General features: G+C 57.0%; 1 protein-coding gene across 8 annotated transcripts in view; it reads right to left on the bottom strand.

The window, feature by feature from the left end:
- Positions 1-2,744: 2,744 nt before the first annotated feature.
- The window catches only part of TBC1D14 (TBC1 domain family member 14), a 79,855-nt gene continuing 64,542 nt past the window's right edge, over positions 2,745-18,057 (bottom strand). For 7 of the 8 annotated variants that reach the window (XM_080648385.1, XM_080648391.1, XM_080648386.1 and 4 more), the window contains 6 exons: positions 17,245-17,339; positions 14,715-14,786; positions 13,965-14,093; positions 11,197-11,306; positions 8,315-8,573; positions 2,745-6,032 (listed from right to left, as the gene is read on the bottom strand). In XM_080648385.1, the coding sequence (XP_080504511.1) occupies positions 5,967-6,032; positions 8,315-8,573; positions 11,197-11,306; positions 13,965-14,093; positions 14,715-14,786; positions 17,245-17,339 (731 nt within the window). In that variant the 3' untranslated portion in view covers positions 2,745-5,966. The remainder of the gene's footprint in view (positions 6,033-8,314; positions 8,574-11,196; positions 11,307-13,964; positions 14,094-14,714; positions 14,787-17,244; positions 17,340-18,057) is intronic. The other variant, XR_013959448.1, reaches the window with a different exon arrangement.

The raw sequence follows: 18,057 nt of genomic DNA, 5'->3' as shown, positions 1-18,057 counted from the left end.
TATGTTGTCAGTCCTCACCTGAGGGTATTTTTCCATTGGTTTTCGGATAGAGTTTGGTCTGAGGGCTGACACTGTATAGCCGCTGTGCACACCAGCAGGACAAGGCTGGCCTCGTTAGGGGCAAGGTTACCAGTGCCCCTCAGCTTCCATCACCGCATGGGGGGCTACAATGTTGCTGTTACTTAGCTCATGCTGTTGGTTACTTAATAAGGTTGTTTCTAAATAGGTTATAGAAGAGCTTTTAATCACAATGGAACACTACTCAGCCATAAAAAAAAATGAAATTTTACCCTTTGCAACAGCCTGCAAAGTGTTTGAGAACACTATGCTAAGTAGAATAAGCCAGACAGAGAAAGACAAGTACCATTTTATTCCACTCATGGAGAATCTAAAGAACAAACTGAACTAACAAAATAGAGATAGACTCATAGCAGGCAGGCAGCCCTCAGGGGTTGGGGGGCAAGGGGTGTGGAAGGATTGAGCAAAAAAAAAAAAAAGTTATAAAACCTACTTTTACGTAACAAAAGATGTTGGGTACCCTTTTTAACCTTGGTTGCAGAAAAGGAAAAAGATGCTTAGAGATTACAATTCTGTTCCTAACCTTCGGCTAACTGTAGGGAGCCGTTACAGGGTTAAGCCTCGGACTGACCTGCTGGCAAAGCCACAAACAAGTCCCAGTTTGGAGGGCACAGCCCCCTTAGCATAATTAAGCTTGATCTCGTGACTGCTCCCTAGATCCTTCCTGGGTAGCTAATGGGCGGTGGGAGGGGCAGCAAGTGCTGCCAAAACCAGTGAAACAAGAACATTGTCAATTACCTTATTTACCTCTGACTATAAAATAAAGGCTCAGCTGGCAGTCTGGATCTGTTCTGTGGTCTCAGTCACGCACAGAAGATCCACCTAGACCCAGCTTATTCTCTTTGTCTGTCTTTCCTTCATCCTTCACCGGCCCTCCCTCAGGCTCGCCGAACCGCGACGCAGCCAACTGCTCCTTAAACAGGTTTATTTTTGATTGAGCTGTTTAAGAAGAGCTGTTGAGACTGGAGCAGAGGCCACTGCCCCTCCATCCACAGGGAGCCTCCAGGGCTCGGGCATCGGGACGCTGGGCCTTGGCATGGCTGTGCCGGAGTAGCCGTCCTAGAGCAAGTGGGCTGCAGGGAGGAGCCGGAGCAGCAGCTCCGAAATCCCTGGGACCTGAGGGCATGCCGAGTTCCCGGGTGGGCGGGGAGTGGGCCGGAGCTTCCCGCTGCCCATCAAGGCTTCCTCGGCCAGTCCACCCGGAGATACCCGTCCTGTGGTCCAGCTGGTGATGAGCAGCTCATCTCTAGGTCCACCTTGGTGTCACCTTGCCTCTCCGCCCCCTGGAGCAGTGTCTTCCATCTCGCCTCATGGCAGGCTCCCACACTTCAAGCTCCTCCCCCCAGTTTCAATTCGGAAAACATTCACCAGCTTCTACCCACTGCTCCTGCAAGCCCCTAAGGCCCACGCCCAGGAGCTGGCCTGGGGCAAGCCTGGCCTGCTTCTCCCTGTGGTGCCTCCCACACAGGAGGGGCTCTGGGGAGCAAGTGACTCCAGGCCTCACCCCAAACCCTGCCCGTGGAGCGGAGGTCGGCTGGAGGAGGCAGGCTGCCCAGGCCTGGGGGCAAGCGGGCTCTCTGCGGAGGGTGTGTCTGCACAGGGGCTCGGAGCCACAGACCAGTGGGAACCCAGCCCTGCCACGCACTGGCTGCGGGAGCCCCAGCACCCCACTGGAGTCACTCCTTTGAAACGGGCACGATGACAGCAGCTGTGCAGACAAAACGAGGTCACAGAGCACTTAACACGGGGCCAGCCAGCGACGCGACCACAACCGTGACCGCCCGTCCATCGCTCACCTGGCAGCCCGTGGAGAAGAGATCAGCGGCCAGGGGGCGAAGCAGTTCACTGGTGAGAGAGGTGGGGCTGTCTGGGCACCATGTGGGGCCAAAGACGTCGGAGTGGGTGCCCCAGAGCTGCTGGTCTCCGTCTCTACTGGTCCCAGTCTCCGTGAGGATGGGTGGGGAGGCGGGCCCAGGGGGCGTATTCCCAGGACAGGCGTGGAGGCTGAGGGTGATGCAAGGGATGGGGGGGGGGGTGGCAGCATCTGGGACAGTCACGGGACAAACACAGGAGAGAGCAGCCCTCAGGGCTCCCTCCCGGGCCTCCTGTCCTCGGCCTGAGTAGCTAGCCTGACAGGTACCACCACAGGCACCACCGTGTGACCCACGGGACTGTTCCCACTGCCTGGTGACCCCGAGGATCGCTTCAGCCACCCCCTTAAAGGGGCAGTATTAATGAAGTCCGCTCCACAGACGGGAACCGGGGCCCACGCTAGCCCAGGGCGCCCGCTGATGGGGGGAGGAAGTGAGGGGGGCTGGACGTCAGCCTGGCTGACAGGCTCCAAGCAGTTTCTGAGGAAGCGGGACCGGATGGGCAGGGCACAGGCTCGGGAGTGGGGGCAGGTGAGTGGCAGACTCGTGGGACATGCTACAGCTGGGGGCAGAGTCAAGTTTGAGGGGGCAGCCAGTCCATGGCTCCCTTTCAGCTTGGAAGGGGCGCACTAAACTCTCGAACCCCTTAACCAAATTACCCCAACTGTACCATCCTTTTGATCTCAGCGATCCTATTAAGTGGTATTTAAAATACTGGAATAGTATAACGCTCCAAGTCAAATATTTGCCATACTTTACGGTGAGAACTTCCATTTTAAACCAGACTACAGGGAATGCAAGTAACAATTTTACATGACTTTTATTTAATAAAACCATATATTTACAATTCAAAAAGTCCTAATTTGATACACTTTACTACATAAGATTAAAAGGTAACTGTACAAGCAATTAAAACAGGGTCTGTAGCAAGTGTTAGCAGACGTTTTCGATCAGCGAACTATTGACAATAGTCACACTGAGTAGTTAAGAAGGCTCTTCTACAGGGAAACCTGTCTCTAGCGGAGTCCAGGCCGGGAGCCGGAGGGGCGGGCTCCGAGGCTGGGCCTCCAGGTTTGTTCCGGTTTCTTAGTGGACAGTCAAGCGGAGCAGCCCTCTGTGGAAGGAGCCACGTGCTCTGGCGTGGATGAGGACTTCCTGGCTTCTGAAGGGGACAGAGCCAGCCAGCCAGACCTCATGGGGTCCCTGAGCAGGTCACAAAAACCTCTTCTGAACTAGAGACTTGTAAGTATTCCGATGACATGGAATCTTGTTTAAAAATGTAATGCAGCCCTGGCTGGGGCGCTCAGTGGTTAGAGCGTTGGCCTGTGGACTGAAGGGTTGCAGGTTCGATTCTCGGTCAAGGGCATGTACCTCGGTTGCAGGTTCCCCAGCCCCTGTCGGGCACCTGGGGCGGTGGGGCAATCAATCAATCAATGTGTCTCACGTGGGTGCTTCTCTCTCTCTCTCTCTCTCTCTCCCCCTTCCACTCTTTCTAGACATCAATGGAAAAAATATCCTCAGGTGAGGATTAAAACAACCCAAAAACTTAATGCAAAATGCTATCCAAAGAGGTCTCAAGCCGACCAAACCCGTTCAGGGCTGGGTCTGAATGCACAGATGCACTCTGAGGCCCCACTTCCTGTCACGACTGAAGGAGCATCCTCTGGGCGGTAAAAGATGCAGGTCTCAGGAACAGGAAGCGCGCCATGGAAGGAAACGGTGCACCTGCGCGCGCGGCTCAGCCGGCTACATTCAGCATCGGGGTGTCAGGACCAGCTGCCCTGTCTGGAAGGCGCAGAGACCCAGAACGCAGGGAAGATCTCCCCCCAGAGGTCGGCGAGTCGGCACTTAAAGGCCGAGGCAGAAAGCGGTTCCCGTGCTGCTCAGCAGCCTCCATGGGGAATGCGTGGGAGACCGGGAACAAGGCAATTCCAGGGAAAGGCCGCACAGAGCGGAGCCAGGACGGAGGCACGAGGGCGGCCCCGGCTCGCAGCCCACTAGTGCACTGCAGGCGTCAGCAGTGGACATGGCAGACAGAAAACCTATCAAGCAATGCACGGCCAGCTTGACCCTCCCCCAGGGCTCCTAGCTACACACTGGAAGCGGAGGGCTCTCCCAACGTCAGACCCAGGACCAGCAGGGATGCTCCCTGGGCTGGGCGGTCCAGCCGAGAAAGGCCAGAGCCCAGCGCGCACCGCGCAGGTGCCGGTGCCCTGCAGCCGGGTCGCCCACACGCCCAGAGGTCAACACGCCAACGGATGATCCCGCGGGAACCTGTTTCCATAGAGAGGTGCCGGTCCTTTGGACTACTCTGTGCAAAAACTATTCATTTATTTGAAGTCGGATAACCAAAGTCCTTAATACAAAGTTCTTAAAATTCATCAAGGAAAACCTTGAACAAAAAAGGTGCTAATGAACTTGGGGAAACGAGCTAGAATGGAAAGGTTGACAGGAAGGACACTGAAAACATGACAGGACTCTCGGGGCCACTGCATACGTGTGGCTCGCTTCTCGGTCCTCATGAGAGTCCATCTTCAGGCCAGATGTGCGGGGAGGAAACACAGGCACTCAGGGCTGACGCTGCTGTCCAGGTGACGAAGGACGGAGGAGCATTCTGTCAGAGCAAGGGAGCAGGCCCCCCCCCCCACACACTCACACACATACACTCACACACATTCACACACTCACATTCACACACACACACTCATTCACACACACACTCACACACATACACTCAAACACATTCACACACTCACATTCACACACACACATTCACACACACACTCACACACACACACACTCACACACATACACACACATTCACACACACACATTCATACACACTCACACACACACACACTCATTCACACACACACACACACACACACACTCACACACATACACTCACACACATTCACACACACACATTCATACACACACACACACACTCATTCACACACACACACTCTCACACACACTCACACACACACACACACACACACTCACACACACACTCACATACACACACACATTCACACACACACACACACACACTCATACACACACACTCACATTCACACACACACACACACTCAGACACACACACACACTCATATTCATACACACTCACACACACACATTCACACACACACACACACTCACACTCACTCACACACACACACACTCACACATACTCACACTCACTCACACACACACACACACTCACACATACTCACACTCACTGTGCTGTCCGCACCCGCACACGGATGAGCAGGGCAGTCTAACACCGTGGCTTAGAGGGAGCCTGGGTCCCCGCTGTTCCCATTGGCTTCAGGGTTGTCTCTGGGGCCTTCGGGGTGCAGAGCTCCTCCTGCTCCCACTGCCCGCCGTTGCCCGACAGGCCGGAGCAGCCTCTGGGAGCGCAGGGCTCCTGCTGGGCCCACACGTGCGTGTCAGCCCTCGCGCTGTGACCGTCAAGGCAACATGGTAAGACGTCACCCCGAGGGCAGGCGAGTCCCAGGGCGTCCACGAGAGCTCGTGTGCCTTGATGCATCTTTGGTAGTGGGCTTTAAACACGGGGCCTTTCCCGGAGCGATGACCTCAGTGCTCAATCAGCAATCCCTTTCTTATCAAAAGAGGTGACCACGTCCAGCAACACCTCTGAGGCCCCCCAAACACCTCCTCACGCACCTCGGCTAAGAAAGACTACGCCCTGGCGGTAGTGACAGAGAAGCAGCGCAATTTAATCACGTTTGCTGGAACAGGAGAGCCACCGCCCTGTTTTTAAACCGTGCAGGGTGCCGTGGTTGCCATGTCAATACCAGGTCATCATTCCACTGAGCTGCTTAAGGCTAAGCCTTGGTTTAACCCTTTAAAAGTTTGGTTTGTTTTAAGGCCAACTGCAGTACCAGGAACCAAGCAGGAAAACAGGCCCTGCTCCCGGCTGCCAGTGTCCGCCCCAACCAGCACGGTGCGACGGCAGCTCTGCTCCGGTGCCGCGCGAGTCCCCCTGCCACCTCAGTGTCTGAGCGACGGGCTTCCTTTCTCCATCTCCCGGCTGTCCCTCTGCAGCGCCGTCAGCACCTGCAATCACAGGCAGACACTGACCACAGGTCCCGGGGCTGCCCGCTGACCGCCTCCCCCGCTGCTCCACACCTGCCCCCCCCGCCCCCAGCCCGCGCCTCTCTGCCGTGGAGACCCGCCAGGCCATCTCTGCACCATGCCCTCCCCCGGTCCCACCAGCCACAGACAGGGCTGCAGGGCTCCCTCCCCCGCCCCCCTCCCCCCCCCCTTCCTGACCTTCCCAAGGGGCGGGGCTCCCTCTGTGCTCTCAGCTCTCAGTTAACACCTTTACTTTGTAAATATCACATCCCGCTGTGCGCTGTGCGGTGACAATGACAACAGCTGTAGTCCCTGAACCCCTCTATGCCAAGCAGAGCCCTCAGGCCACAGGCACGCGCTCACAGCTGTTTACTCCGCACAAGCAGCGCAGGAAGGCAACCCCCATCCATCGTGAGGCATCTGAGCGACGGCGCCCACAGATGTGACTTACTCCCCAACCGCTCACGGGCTCAAACCCACAGCCGTCTGACTTCTAAACCCAGGGGTCAGGGAGCTGACCCACCAGAGGCCAGGCACCTGCCATTTTACTTACAGCCACAGGGAAAGCAGGAATACTGAGGTCTCAAGCGGGGGCCCAGAGGACTAATGGCGGATACACGCCGCCCCACCTCTGAGCAAGCAGCAAGGCCACCCAAACATCAATATGCACTTGTTTGTAAAGCTCTCCAGGTCTTCCCTCAGCACAGCCCGCAGCACCGTGCCCGAACCACAATCCCCCCGGGCCGGCTGTATGGAACCCCATGTGCTCACCCCACCCCCAGCAGGCTAACCCATCACTAGCCCACCGTGGTGTCCAATAAACTCTGACCTCGTTTTAACCAGTAATTTTTACTTAGTTCCTAAAGTATAGGAAGCAAAACGTCAGATCTGGGTTTAATCCTTCCCTCTTTGTGTGTGTGTGTGTGTGTATGTGGGGGGGGAGTGTGTGTAGCTGTGTGTAGGATATGATTAGCTGTGGGTAGGTGTGTGTGGGTTGTGTTTGTGTATGGGTGTGTGTGGAGGGGATTGTGTGTGTATGGGGGGTGTATGGGTGTGTGGGGGGTTGTGTGTGTATGTATGGGTGTGTAGGGGTTGTGTATATATGTGGAGGGTTGTGTGTGTGTGTATGGGTGTGTGGAGGCTGTGTGTATGTATGGGGTGTGTGTGGGGTTGTGTGTGTATGGGTGTGTGTGGAGTTGTGTGTATGGGTGTGTGTGGGGTTGTGTGTTTATATGAGTGTGTGTGTGGTTCTTTGTGTGTGTGTATGGGTGTGTGGAGGCTGTGTGTATGTATGAGGTGTGTGTATGGTTGTATGTGTGGGTTGTGTGTGTGTATGGATGTGTGTATGGGTGTGTGGGGATTGTGTGTGTGTATGGATGTGTATGGGTGTGTGGGTATTGTGTGTGTGTGTGTATGGGTGTGTGGGTATTGTATGTGTGTGTATGGGTGTGTGGAGGCTGTGTGTATGTGTGGGATGTGTGTATGGTTGTATGTGTGGGGTTGTGTGTGTGTATGGATGTGTGTATGGGCGTGTGGGTATTGTGTGTGTGTATGGATGTGTATGGGTGCGTGGGTATTGTGTGTGTGTGTATGGGTGTGTATGGGTGTGTGTGGGGTTGTGTGTGTGTGTATGGGTGTGTGGGTATTGTGTGTGTGTGTGTGTATGGGTGTGTGGGTATTGTATGTGTGTGTATGGGTGTGTGGAGGCTATGTGTATGTGTGGGATGTGTGTGTGTATGGATGTGTGTATGGGTGTGTGGGGATTGTGTGTGTGTGTGGGTGTGTGTGGGCTCTGTGTGTGTGGGGGGGGTTGGGGGTGGCCACAGGGAAGCCCCTGGGACTTGGAAGGAAGATCAGCAGCCGTGACTGCACGTGTGGGAAAGGGAAGGTAGTAACACAACCCAGGGACGCGGGGGCAGGACCTCGTCCCGAGAACACCTCCCCGGGAGGAGGGGCAGGTGAGTGCTAGTTCCCTTGGCTTCTGCCGCAGGCATTTTTAAAGCGGGGCGGGGGGGGGGGGGGTTACAAATGCCGTCTACCATGCAGGGCGCCCCGTGCTGACCAACCAGTTCTGGCCTCCCAGGGCCCTGCAGAAAGGGTGGAGGCTGAGGTGCCACAGCCCCTGCACCTGACAGGCCCCTGGGCAGAGCCGAGCCGAGCCTCAGAGCCAGGTCTCCAGCGCAGGGGCCACCGCCAGAGGGCTGCTTCCTCAGAGGCTCTGCACGTGGGGCTCCAAGGAAGACAGGACCCGAAGACCCGCTTACCTGAGCCCACTTCTTGTTGCGACTTTGCATCTGAACTGCAGCTATGGAGGCAAAAACCTCGTCTGCGGGCAGGTCCTCGGGCAGCCTGGTGAGGAACTGGGCGACGTGGATGAAGTCCATCCGGGTCAGGATGTCCTCGAACAGCCTCAGGATGCCCAGGGCCGTGCGGAACAGGAACTCCTCCCCGTCGCGGCAGAACACGTCCCAGATGCGGCAGGCCAGGTCGAGGGGCAGAGACTTACTGTACAAGGTGAAGATCCTGCGGAGGAGCGCGCGCTTCAGGGAGGCTGGCAGAGAAGGAACCCTGGATCGGCCGAGCTCCGTTCCAGGCTCCCCAGTCTGACTGCCGTCCTTAGACACAAACATGGCGCCGGGGTGCGGGGCACGAGGCCGGGGCTCATTCCGAAGGCCGGTGTGAAAATGGTAGGACACAGCAGGACCGGCTTGCACACGCAATCTCAAACACGGTACAATCTCATCACGGCTACTGTTACTTCCACATGTAACCAGTATTTACCCAGCACTACTGTGAGCTACTCTGCTGGCAGGCGCTGGACATGAGGTTACTAAGGCAGAGAGAGCAGAGTCTGGTGAGGGGTGAGGACAGCACACAGAAACGCACCTTTCCGTGTCCACATGCATGTGAAGAGGACTGTATGCTTTCCTCCCAGTAGGGGTCAGCAAAGGAACAAAGGAACTTTTTCCAAATAAATTTGACCGCAGATCACAAATTCTGATCTTAGCGATGCCAACCCCAGTGAAGAAATGAAATACGAGTATGCCTTCCCTTAAAGAACCGTGATCACCACGCCTGGCCAGGCGGCTCGGCGGGCTGGGCCTCAGCCTGCGTACCGAAGGCCGCTGAGAGGGCCCGGCGGCCGTTTCCCGTCTATCTGGGGAGCGTTCCCAACTCCCCCCGGAGCACGTGCTTGTTTTTCCGAAAATGAAACAGAACTGACCCAACCCACAGTCCCGCCTCTTCCTGCCCGTCCCCTCACGGAGACCAAGCCCTCATGTCTTGAAGGCAGTCTGAGTGAAAAGTGATCAGAACATAGAGTAGCGATAGGAAGAGGGCGAGAGTGACAACAGAAGAAATTTCTTCGACAGAACATTCCTGAGTTCAGATGCGTGTGGCGTGGCCTCCATTAACGGCTTAGACATTCTGAACTTCACAGAACGAAGCCAACAGCGAACGATCGAGAAAGCCGTGGGCAGAGCCTGCGTCCTCCTTCGTCCTCACCCAGGCGGTGCCGTTGTCCGCGAGCTAACGCCTGAGCTCTGAGCCCTCCCGCTGCCAGGCTGGCTGAAGACGGCTCCTGCCAGTCACTGTGCTTCGGTGGTGAGCGTGCACGTGGCATGGAGCAAACACCGTCCCCGCCCCGCTGGAGGCTGGGTGGGTTTGACTGCAAGCAGCGGGGAGGCAGGGACGGCCAGTCCGATGTGTATGTGTGTGAGAGCGTGCACATACACACACCTGTTAACAGGATGGTCAGGGAAGAACGCATCGCTGACAAGTGATGTTTGCATAAAGCCCGAAAGAGGAAGCCAGGAGCCAAGAGGAGGGTCTGGAAAGCATCCAGGTTCCCGAGCTCCGAGGCAGGAGCAGACCTGGCAAACCCCAGGAAGAGCCAGGAAGCCCCAGGCAGAAGCCGCAGGCAGCAAAGGGGAGAGCACGCGGAGAAGCCGAGACCGGGCTGGTGCGGGCGGGCGGCCGGGCTTCACTCTCCAGGACAGGGAACCAGCGGAGGTCTGTCCAGAGGAGGCCAGCCGCGGTGCGGGGAGGCGCGTTGTCGGGGACGCAGGTCCCAGGCGCCACTGAGAGCAGGCCTGGTCAGAGCAGCTGGCAGCAGCGGGTGGCCAGAAGTCAAGAGAACCTGGACAGACCCTTCAGTGGACTTCCCTCACAGAAAATGCAGCAGGACCCGGGGGCGCTGAGCCTCCATTTCTCATCTGTGAAGCAAACCTGCCCGGCCCTCGGTGCTTCTGACCTCAGCTGGTGGCACTGCGAGCCCCTCACCGCTGGGCCGGGGCAGCAGGCGACAGTTCTTGGCCATCTCTTGCATTCCCGCAAAACACTCGGGCACCGCCGCTTCCCCTCCCCACTCCCCACTCCCCACCCACTTCGCAGCCTCGGCTCAAGCCTGGTCTTTTCCCTTCATCTGCCTCTGCCTCCAGGCTTCCCTATCTCCCACGTAACCTAACGCTCACTTCTGGAGATAACCCACCTTCGTCTTCGCCCCAATCCAAAGCCTTCCACACTCCCTTGGCCCCTGCAATGCTGCCCAAGTGCCTCCACGTGGCTCCCACACACACTGGGACCTGGCTTCCTGACCTCTCCCCTGCCACCCTCCCCCTTCCCTAGGCCCCAGCGTCGCCAGGCACCTCCGGAGCCCTGCTAGTCCTGGACCACCAGGCTCCTCTCAGGCCTCGGCTGGGGCTCATGTTTGCTGCCCCTGTGCACTCTGACCCTTACGCCCGGGTCCAGGATCGCTGTCCTCCCCCCGCTTCAGAGACACAGCCATCCACCGGCATGTGTCCCTCTAGGCAAGGCTGACAGGCCCCACCTGCCCTGCTCAGCACCGCTGTCTGGTCCCAGCAGAGCCCGGCACAGCCAGACCTGGCGCTCAGCGGCGTCGCGCTTGATGACGGGTAAGTGGCGCTGTGAAAGCAAACGGGTCCAAGACACCACTTCTCCCTGAAGGAGCTCCGAGGGGCCGGGTGGGGTCACAGACAGAAACAAGAAAGAGCGATGGTGCCAGCGGATGCCTGCGGGCTGGAGCTGGGGAACAGGCAGCGGCGTGGGCAGCTGAGCCTCAGGGGAGCTGGCCGTGAGGACAGTGGACCATGGGGCGGGAGGGGTGAAAAAGAAAATGCAGACTCACCAATCAATTAGGTAGATGTCTGGAGTTAAGCTGTTTTTCTTGAAATGAGTAAATAATTTCGGCAAATTTTCTTCAAAGAATACCTCAAATGCAGCAAAATAAGTCAACATCTGGGGAGATAATGTGAAATACACCAGTAAGCTAATTATCAGCACACACTTCCAACCTACAAACAAGCCAACATGCTTACACCATTAGAACCCAACAGTCACCGCCTCGTGTTAACTGCCAGGGACACGTTCTGATGGTGAAGGCGAGGAGCACACAGGCCATTCTATCAGTGCATCCCGTCCCACCGCGCCCGTCCCACCGGGCCCACCTCACCGCGCCCGTCCCACCGCGCCCGTCCCACCGCGCCCGTCCCACCGCGCCACAGGCACTGTTGCGTCCCCTGCGTCCAGCAAATCTACCCAATGGGCTCCGAAGCTGGCGAGCGACTTTCGGCACTAACGCAGCCTTTAAAGAAGGTGTGCCTACTGTCTCCGACACGGCGCTCTGCACAGAACCGACTGCAGAGCAGTGTGAACTGTGCGTGCACGGAAAGCAGAAACCCAGGCCTGCTTCGCGGAGAGGCCGCTTTGCTGTGGCGTCGGGAACTGAACCAAGATCTCGAGTTTGCCTGAGAGCACTCCACGCATCTTCACATAACACCACGAGCTACACCTTATTCCTCCTCCAATGTGCAGAGGAGAAACAGGCACATGAGTGTGGCCGGGACCTGACCGTGTCTGTCTAGACGAGTTAGTGCTCACTCCTCTAGAACCAGAAGGAATTCGTGGCTGAATGGTCTGACACATGCACACCATGCTCCCAGCACCGCCAGGGAAGGCGACAGAGATGCCAGGCCCGGGCAGCACCGCTCCGGCTCCGGCAAGCAATGAGGGAGGAAACGCGGGAGGAGCAACGGGCACAGCCTGCCCTTCACCAGCACAGGCTTTCGCCTGCCCGCAGGGCCTGTGGGATGCTGTGTGGAACGGCAGCTGCTGCTGGATGGGGAGCGGCACCAGCGGAGAGGCGGGCAGGCTGCTCCGTGTGCTACGGGGAGGCACGTGGGCAGGTGGCTTTCGGATGCTGCCTGCTCGCCTTCATGAGTGACTGCTGTAAACCAGAGTTCCCCATGGGGTCCTCTCCCCCCGGGGACATCTGGCTATGTCTGAGGACGTTTCTGGTTGTTACAGCTAGGGGGAGGTGCTGCTGGCACTCAGCGGGTAGAGGCCAGAGATGCCGTTCAACGCCCAGGACCGCCCCACCACAGCGTCCGGCCCCAAGGCCAACAGCGCTGCTACTGAGAGGCCCTGCTGCAAATGAAGTTCGTCAGCATTACGCTTCTCCGGTTCTTCCTTAGTCATTAGGCTAAAATTCTTCAGTACAGTTTTTATCATATGTTGCCAAAGAGAAAACTGGGGTCTTATCTTCAAAATTAGGAGCTGTTGCGATGTAAATCATTTTACTCTACAGAAGCAGCTCTTCCTGACTCAAAGCAGGACCTCAGTGCCGCTGGAGGAAACATCGGAGCAGAACCATCAAGACCCCCATCGTCTCTATGAACTGTGGTCCGTCCAGTTACACGTGGGAGGGAGCCATTAAGGCAGCTGTTCCACTCCAAATGCTTGTGAAAAAAGTATCCCTGCACCCCAAACGCTTCTTCAGAGCACGATTCTGCGCAAACACTGCCACTGCACTGGGCCTCTCACCGGAGTGCAACGGACCCTCCTGTATCCCCCTCCACCCCATTTGTAAAGGTCTTCCACTTTCACACCGAAATGTAATTTTAAATTATTTTTAAATAATGATAAGTACTCGTGTGACAACCATCTTTGTGCTTAATGCTTGGTCCCCGCTTGGACTTCCTTAGATTCTTACAGGCAGAATTACACACCAACACCATTTACCGCTATTGATACTTAATACCAAGTTTCTTCCAGAAGAATTCTGCCAAGTTACACTTCCCCTAACAGCCACCCACTTAGCGTCAGTTTTTAAATACTTTTTCTTCAATGCATGTACTGCTTGAACAAGAACTGCTCAGGAGGCTTTAAGATGTAAAGAGGGACTATCCGTGGCTGACCTAAACTCTCAGATCGGTGGTCTGGCAGTACTGGTGGTAACTATCAGCAGCCACCAGCACGTCAATGCCACACTAACGTAAACGCTGGTGGCCTCCAGAAAGAACAGGGCTGAGCAGGCAGGATGGGGCACCGGGCTCCTCCCTCCCCAGCTGTGCGCCCTGAATGGGAGCCTCCCCGCCCCATCGGGCCACGCAGAGGACCCACATCCGGGAGCCTGTGAGGGGCCTCGGAGGCCCCCGCAGCCGTCTGTGTGCATAATGCGTGGCCCGGATTCAGCTCGGTCAATGAAACCTGCACCGCCAGCCGCGCCCTGAATGCACGGCTGCCTCCGTCCACGCAGGAGCGCCCTGACGTCACGGAGCAGCAAGACGGCTCGGCTCCGCCACGTCCGTGCGCAGACCACACGAGGAGACGGTGCCACACGAAGCGGGCATGCTTGTGCAGGGGCTGCCCTTCCCTGGTGTGGAGAACGTATTTTCAGAAACGCTTTCTGAAACGCTGTCTTGAGCAAGTCGTACATACGGCTATTAGCTACGTGTTTTTAAAATCCAACACGATGCCCCAAGTACCTCCCACTTCTACACTGCTTTCTCCGACTCCTTCTTCGGGGCGGGGGGGGGGGCGAGGAGGGATGTGTTCTTTTCCACTGAAAGGACGGCTGACTGGGCGGTTCCTGCCGGGCACACGGGGAATACTCACAAGGCCATGGTCCACGCGGAAAAACGCCATTTGACAGGGTTTATTCAAAAGATTGGAAAACGCGATGAAGGCATCTGCAGTGTCCAAGTTCAGGATCAGCACTGCGGCTATGAAGGACATGCCCTGCACCTGCGGGAAGGAGGGGGTTAAATGCACCGCGGCCTGCACAGCAGGACGGCTCTCCCACCCATGGGCTCCCCCAAAGCTGAGCGGGCTCCCCCAAAGCTGAGCGACAGCCTCCATCGGATCTGCTCTCACCAGGAAGCCCTGCGCGGCCACATCAGCCGCCTGTCTGCTCTCTCACCCGCCCCACGGCCCCGTGGGACACCTCCCTCCGCATCTGCCACCTGGGACACCGCCCCTAGACTCAGCTGCCTCGTGCGTAGAGATGTGTGTCTATCGTAACACGCTAACCTGGCACCATGCACAGGCCTCGGCTAAGCCGCATACACAGCAGCACAGTTTTAAAATGGTTACTGCTAAAGGCTTTTCTTCGTCTAATGCTGAAAAACCACATGCAAAAAACGAAAAGCAAATCGAAGTACAATGTGACGAAGCCACAGGGCAGCTGTGTCTGCCCGATTCCTTTAGGAGAAGCAGGCAGCTCGTTGCCGTGAGACTTTTCACGCCCAACAGAAACGAGGGCATTCGCCTCGTCCTCCGCAGCTAAGATGTCCCGGCACTACTGGCGTTATTCTGACTTTCTCTTTAAAATGTAAGACATGAGAAGATATCGAAAAGTTCACTTACATAGCCCACATCCGGTCGGTAACAAGTATAAGCGCCCAAAACACTGTGCAACATGTCATGATACGGGCCGCCCTGAAAGGATCAACACAGCAAAGGACACATGCAGTCTGGTTAGTGCCCGGGGCAGCCTCGGGCGCCGCCCCGCCCCTGCGGAGTGCGGAGGGGAGCCGTGGCCAAGCACGGCCAGCAGCTCTGCGTGTATCACGTAACTTCACAAATGAGCTACCAGCCCAGTTAGAAGCGAGTCTGCAGCCAATTCATCTACCAAGCTGCTCGGAGAAAGCTGGTGGGTCAGCCTGAGCACCGTGCCAGAAAAATGCCCCACTTGGCTCCCGCTGTATTGTCATATCCCCTTCCGAGTTCAAGGGCAACCAGGTGCCGGGTTCAACCAGGCAGGGCAGTCCCAGCCGTGCCGCTCATCCTGACCCCTCCCTGCCCACCACGGCCTTTGTTTCTTCCACGCTTCCTGATACGGTAGGTTTAGAAAATACCCTCCCAATCTTAAGTCCTAACAGCCTCCATTTTAACCCGAACACCCTCCCAGCTCTCCATGCGCGTCTGTGACTCCTTCTCAGCACTTAGGTGTGCGGTTTATCTTCTCCTGTTGAGCACAGAAGGAACAGGGGCCTCACACTGCTGTCCCCGTGTCTGAGCTGTGAAGGGGCTGGCTCGGTCCACGTCACACACTTACTGTCCACACCTTCCACGTGCCTCGTCAACATGAGGAATGGAAAGTGGACATGGGCCCTGGCCAGTGTGGCTCAGAGGTTAGAGCATCGGCCTATGCACCAAAGGGTCCCAGATTAGCTCCCCAGCCCTGGTCAAGGTGCGTGCGGGAGGCAACCAATCCATGTGTCTCTCTCACACTGATGTTTCTCTCTCTCTCTCACACTGATGTTTCTCTCTCTCTCTCTCTCTCTCTCTCTCTCTCTCTCCCTCTCTCTCTCTTTCTCCCTCCCACTCTTTTTCAATGGAAAGAACATGCTCAGATGAAGAGGTGTACATGGTGCATGACTAGGAAGTCACTCCATAGATGACTACCTGTCGCTTACAAAAGCAGCCATGGCCCAAATCATCACGTTCTGGCATAAATAGAAGAGACACTTCCAGAACACAGAGGGGCAGAGAGGGGAACACAGCAACGTGAGGGAGAAGACGCCATCCAGGACGAGGGCGGGAGAAGGGGCACGGGGAGGGGCCTCAGCGGCAGCACCGAATGCCCACCTGCGGACCAGCGACCTCATCGGCTTCAGGTCCCCCGTGGCCCAAGGCCAAATGCGGAGCACACGAGTGCTGCACTGAATCTTCTCAGAGCTGCGTGTTTTCAACTCCACAGATTCCCACCAGCGTGATTATGTCCTTCTCACGGGGCGCTAACGTCCCCGCTTCGCTGGCAAGGTGGTGTAGTCTCTGACGGGTCCCTATTTTAAACGCCCCAACTAGTTCTGGATGCCTTGCTGGTGCCCCACTCTCCACCCTCCCTTGGTTGCTTTCATACTGCCCGTGTGTGAAATCTAGAACTTCGGAAACCACAGACTGAGGGAGACACACCCCCGGGAGCCCAGAGGGAAGGAGAAAGCCATCTGGCCCCAATCCCTCCCCAAAGAGACTCCTAAGCTGCCCCCCCCCCCCCCCCCCCCGCTTTCTGCACCAAGACAACCCCCCGCGACTCCCAAAGCACACGGAGCTCGATGCTCCGCGTAGCACGTCTGGGGCCCGGGTGCGGGGAAGGCGGGCCTCAGCTGCCCAGGCGTCAGCCCCTCAGGACCGGGTCCGCGTGCCTGGCCGCCCTGCAGCCGCAGCGCTGCCCGCGCACTCTCCTCAGAGCAGGGACAGGTCAGCCGGCTCCAGCGCCGAGAGCAGCCAGGCAGTAAGGGGGGCCCACGGCCTGAAATGCACTGCCTGTCTGCCCTCAGCGGGGTTCTCTCTCCCGGAGGAGCCGGCGTCCGTGGCCCGTCAGCGTCCGATGCTTCCATTCCAGCCCTTCTGCCGAGTGTCTCTCCGTTCTCTGGCCGGCTGTCATTCGCACCTAGTCCAGCACAGTCTAAGAGCCGCTCCCCAGGGACCCTGACCCTCATCCCTGACCCTCCCCATGCTGCACCGCCAGGGGAGTGACCCTCGCTCCTCTGCACTGTCAGAGTGCCTGGGACACCCGCATGTTTGCAGAGCCCAAGTGTCAAACGTCCACAGCTCCTGCAGCATGCTAGGTGGCCAGTCCCTGAACTGACTTGTTCTCACTGAAACCTTTCCTGGCGTCCTGGTGCTGTGAGGCCTGTGCTAGAAGCATGGGCATGAGAGAGTCAGACGGCATGGCAGGGTTAGTCTGGAGGCCAAGGTGACTGGCCAGAGGTGGAGGGGTCAGGAGAGAAGCCTGTATTAACATGAGACCCACCCTCCCCCTGCTATCCCTCTCTGGCGGCCCCTCCACCCCAAAACCCAAGCACTTTTCAGCTTGATTACAACATATGCAGATGGGCATCTGTGAATTTCAGACAAATATGCTTGAAAGCAACAAATCACCACCACCTACCTGCTGGAAAATGCAGAGGTTAGGGAATGTTCTAGAAATGTCCAGTTTAATCAGCTCCAGACTGGCTTCTCTGTCGGCTGCTGAGAACCCGGCATCTACAGAAAGACCAAGAGTCACGACCCCTCAGGGGCAGCGTGCGGGACCTCAGAGGCTCGGAGTCTTACAGGAGTGACAGGGGAACATGCTTCAGACGTCCCGGGACCTGGTTACAGCTCGGCTGCCAGGGTGTAGAGCAAATATCCACAGCACCGGCTAACGCCAGACCGTCATCTGTATCTTCCGGAGTCTGAAATAAGCCCCATGTGACACCACCTTCCATCAGCAATCGGGGGAAGCGACGGGAACGAATTCATCCAGGCACAGAAAGCACTGGGAATCGCGGTCTGACCTGGCACGGCCCTGGCATAATGCAGGATCCACAGGGGTGTGGCAGTGCGACACTCGTGTGCCATTTCTAACGAACATTCAGGAGTAACTCGGTTTCTGTTTTTTTATTTTAATATCACCTAGATGGCAGAACTCTAAGAGGTCAGTAAAAGAGATACCACGGAACCGACAGACGTCACTGTGTGCGGGGAGACGCTAAGTGTGACCCAGCGAACGCGCAGTGCTCCGTCTTCAAGCGGCTCGCGTGCTGCCCGGGCTCCAGGCTGCCGCCGCCTCGGGAATGGGAACGAGGGAAGCGCGGGGAGTATCGCGGCCCGCCAGCACGTCTATGTCTGGACACCAACCTCTCCGGACCGGGAGCGTTTTCCTTCTTATGAGAATCTCTTTACCTTGTTTGCTCTGAAAAATCCCTTTCCCAGCCCCGGC

Source organism: Plecotus auritus, assembly GCF_963455305.1.
Source record: "Plecotus auritus genome assembly, chromosome: 1".
Taxonomy (NCBI): domain Eukaryota; kingdom Metazoa; phylum Chordata; class Mammalia; order Chiroptera; family Vespertilionidae; genus Plecotus; species Plecotus auritus.
Note: the sequence above shows the minus strand (reverse complement) of the source record. Positions and strands in the feature narration are given on the sequence as shown.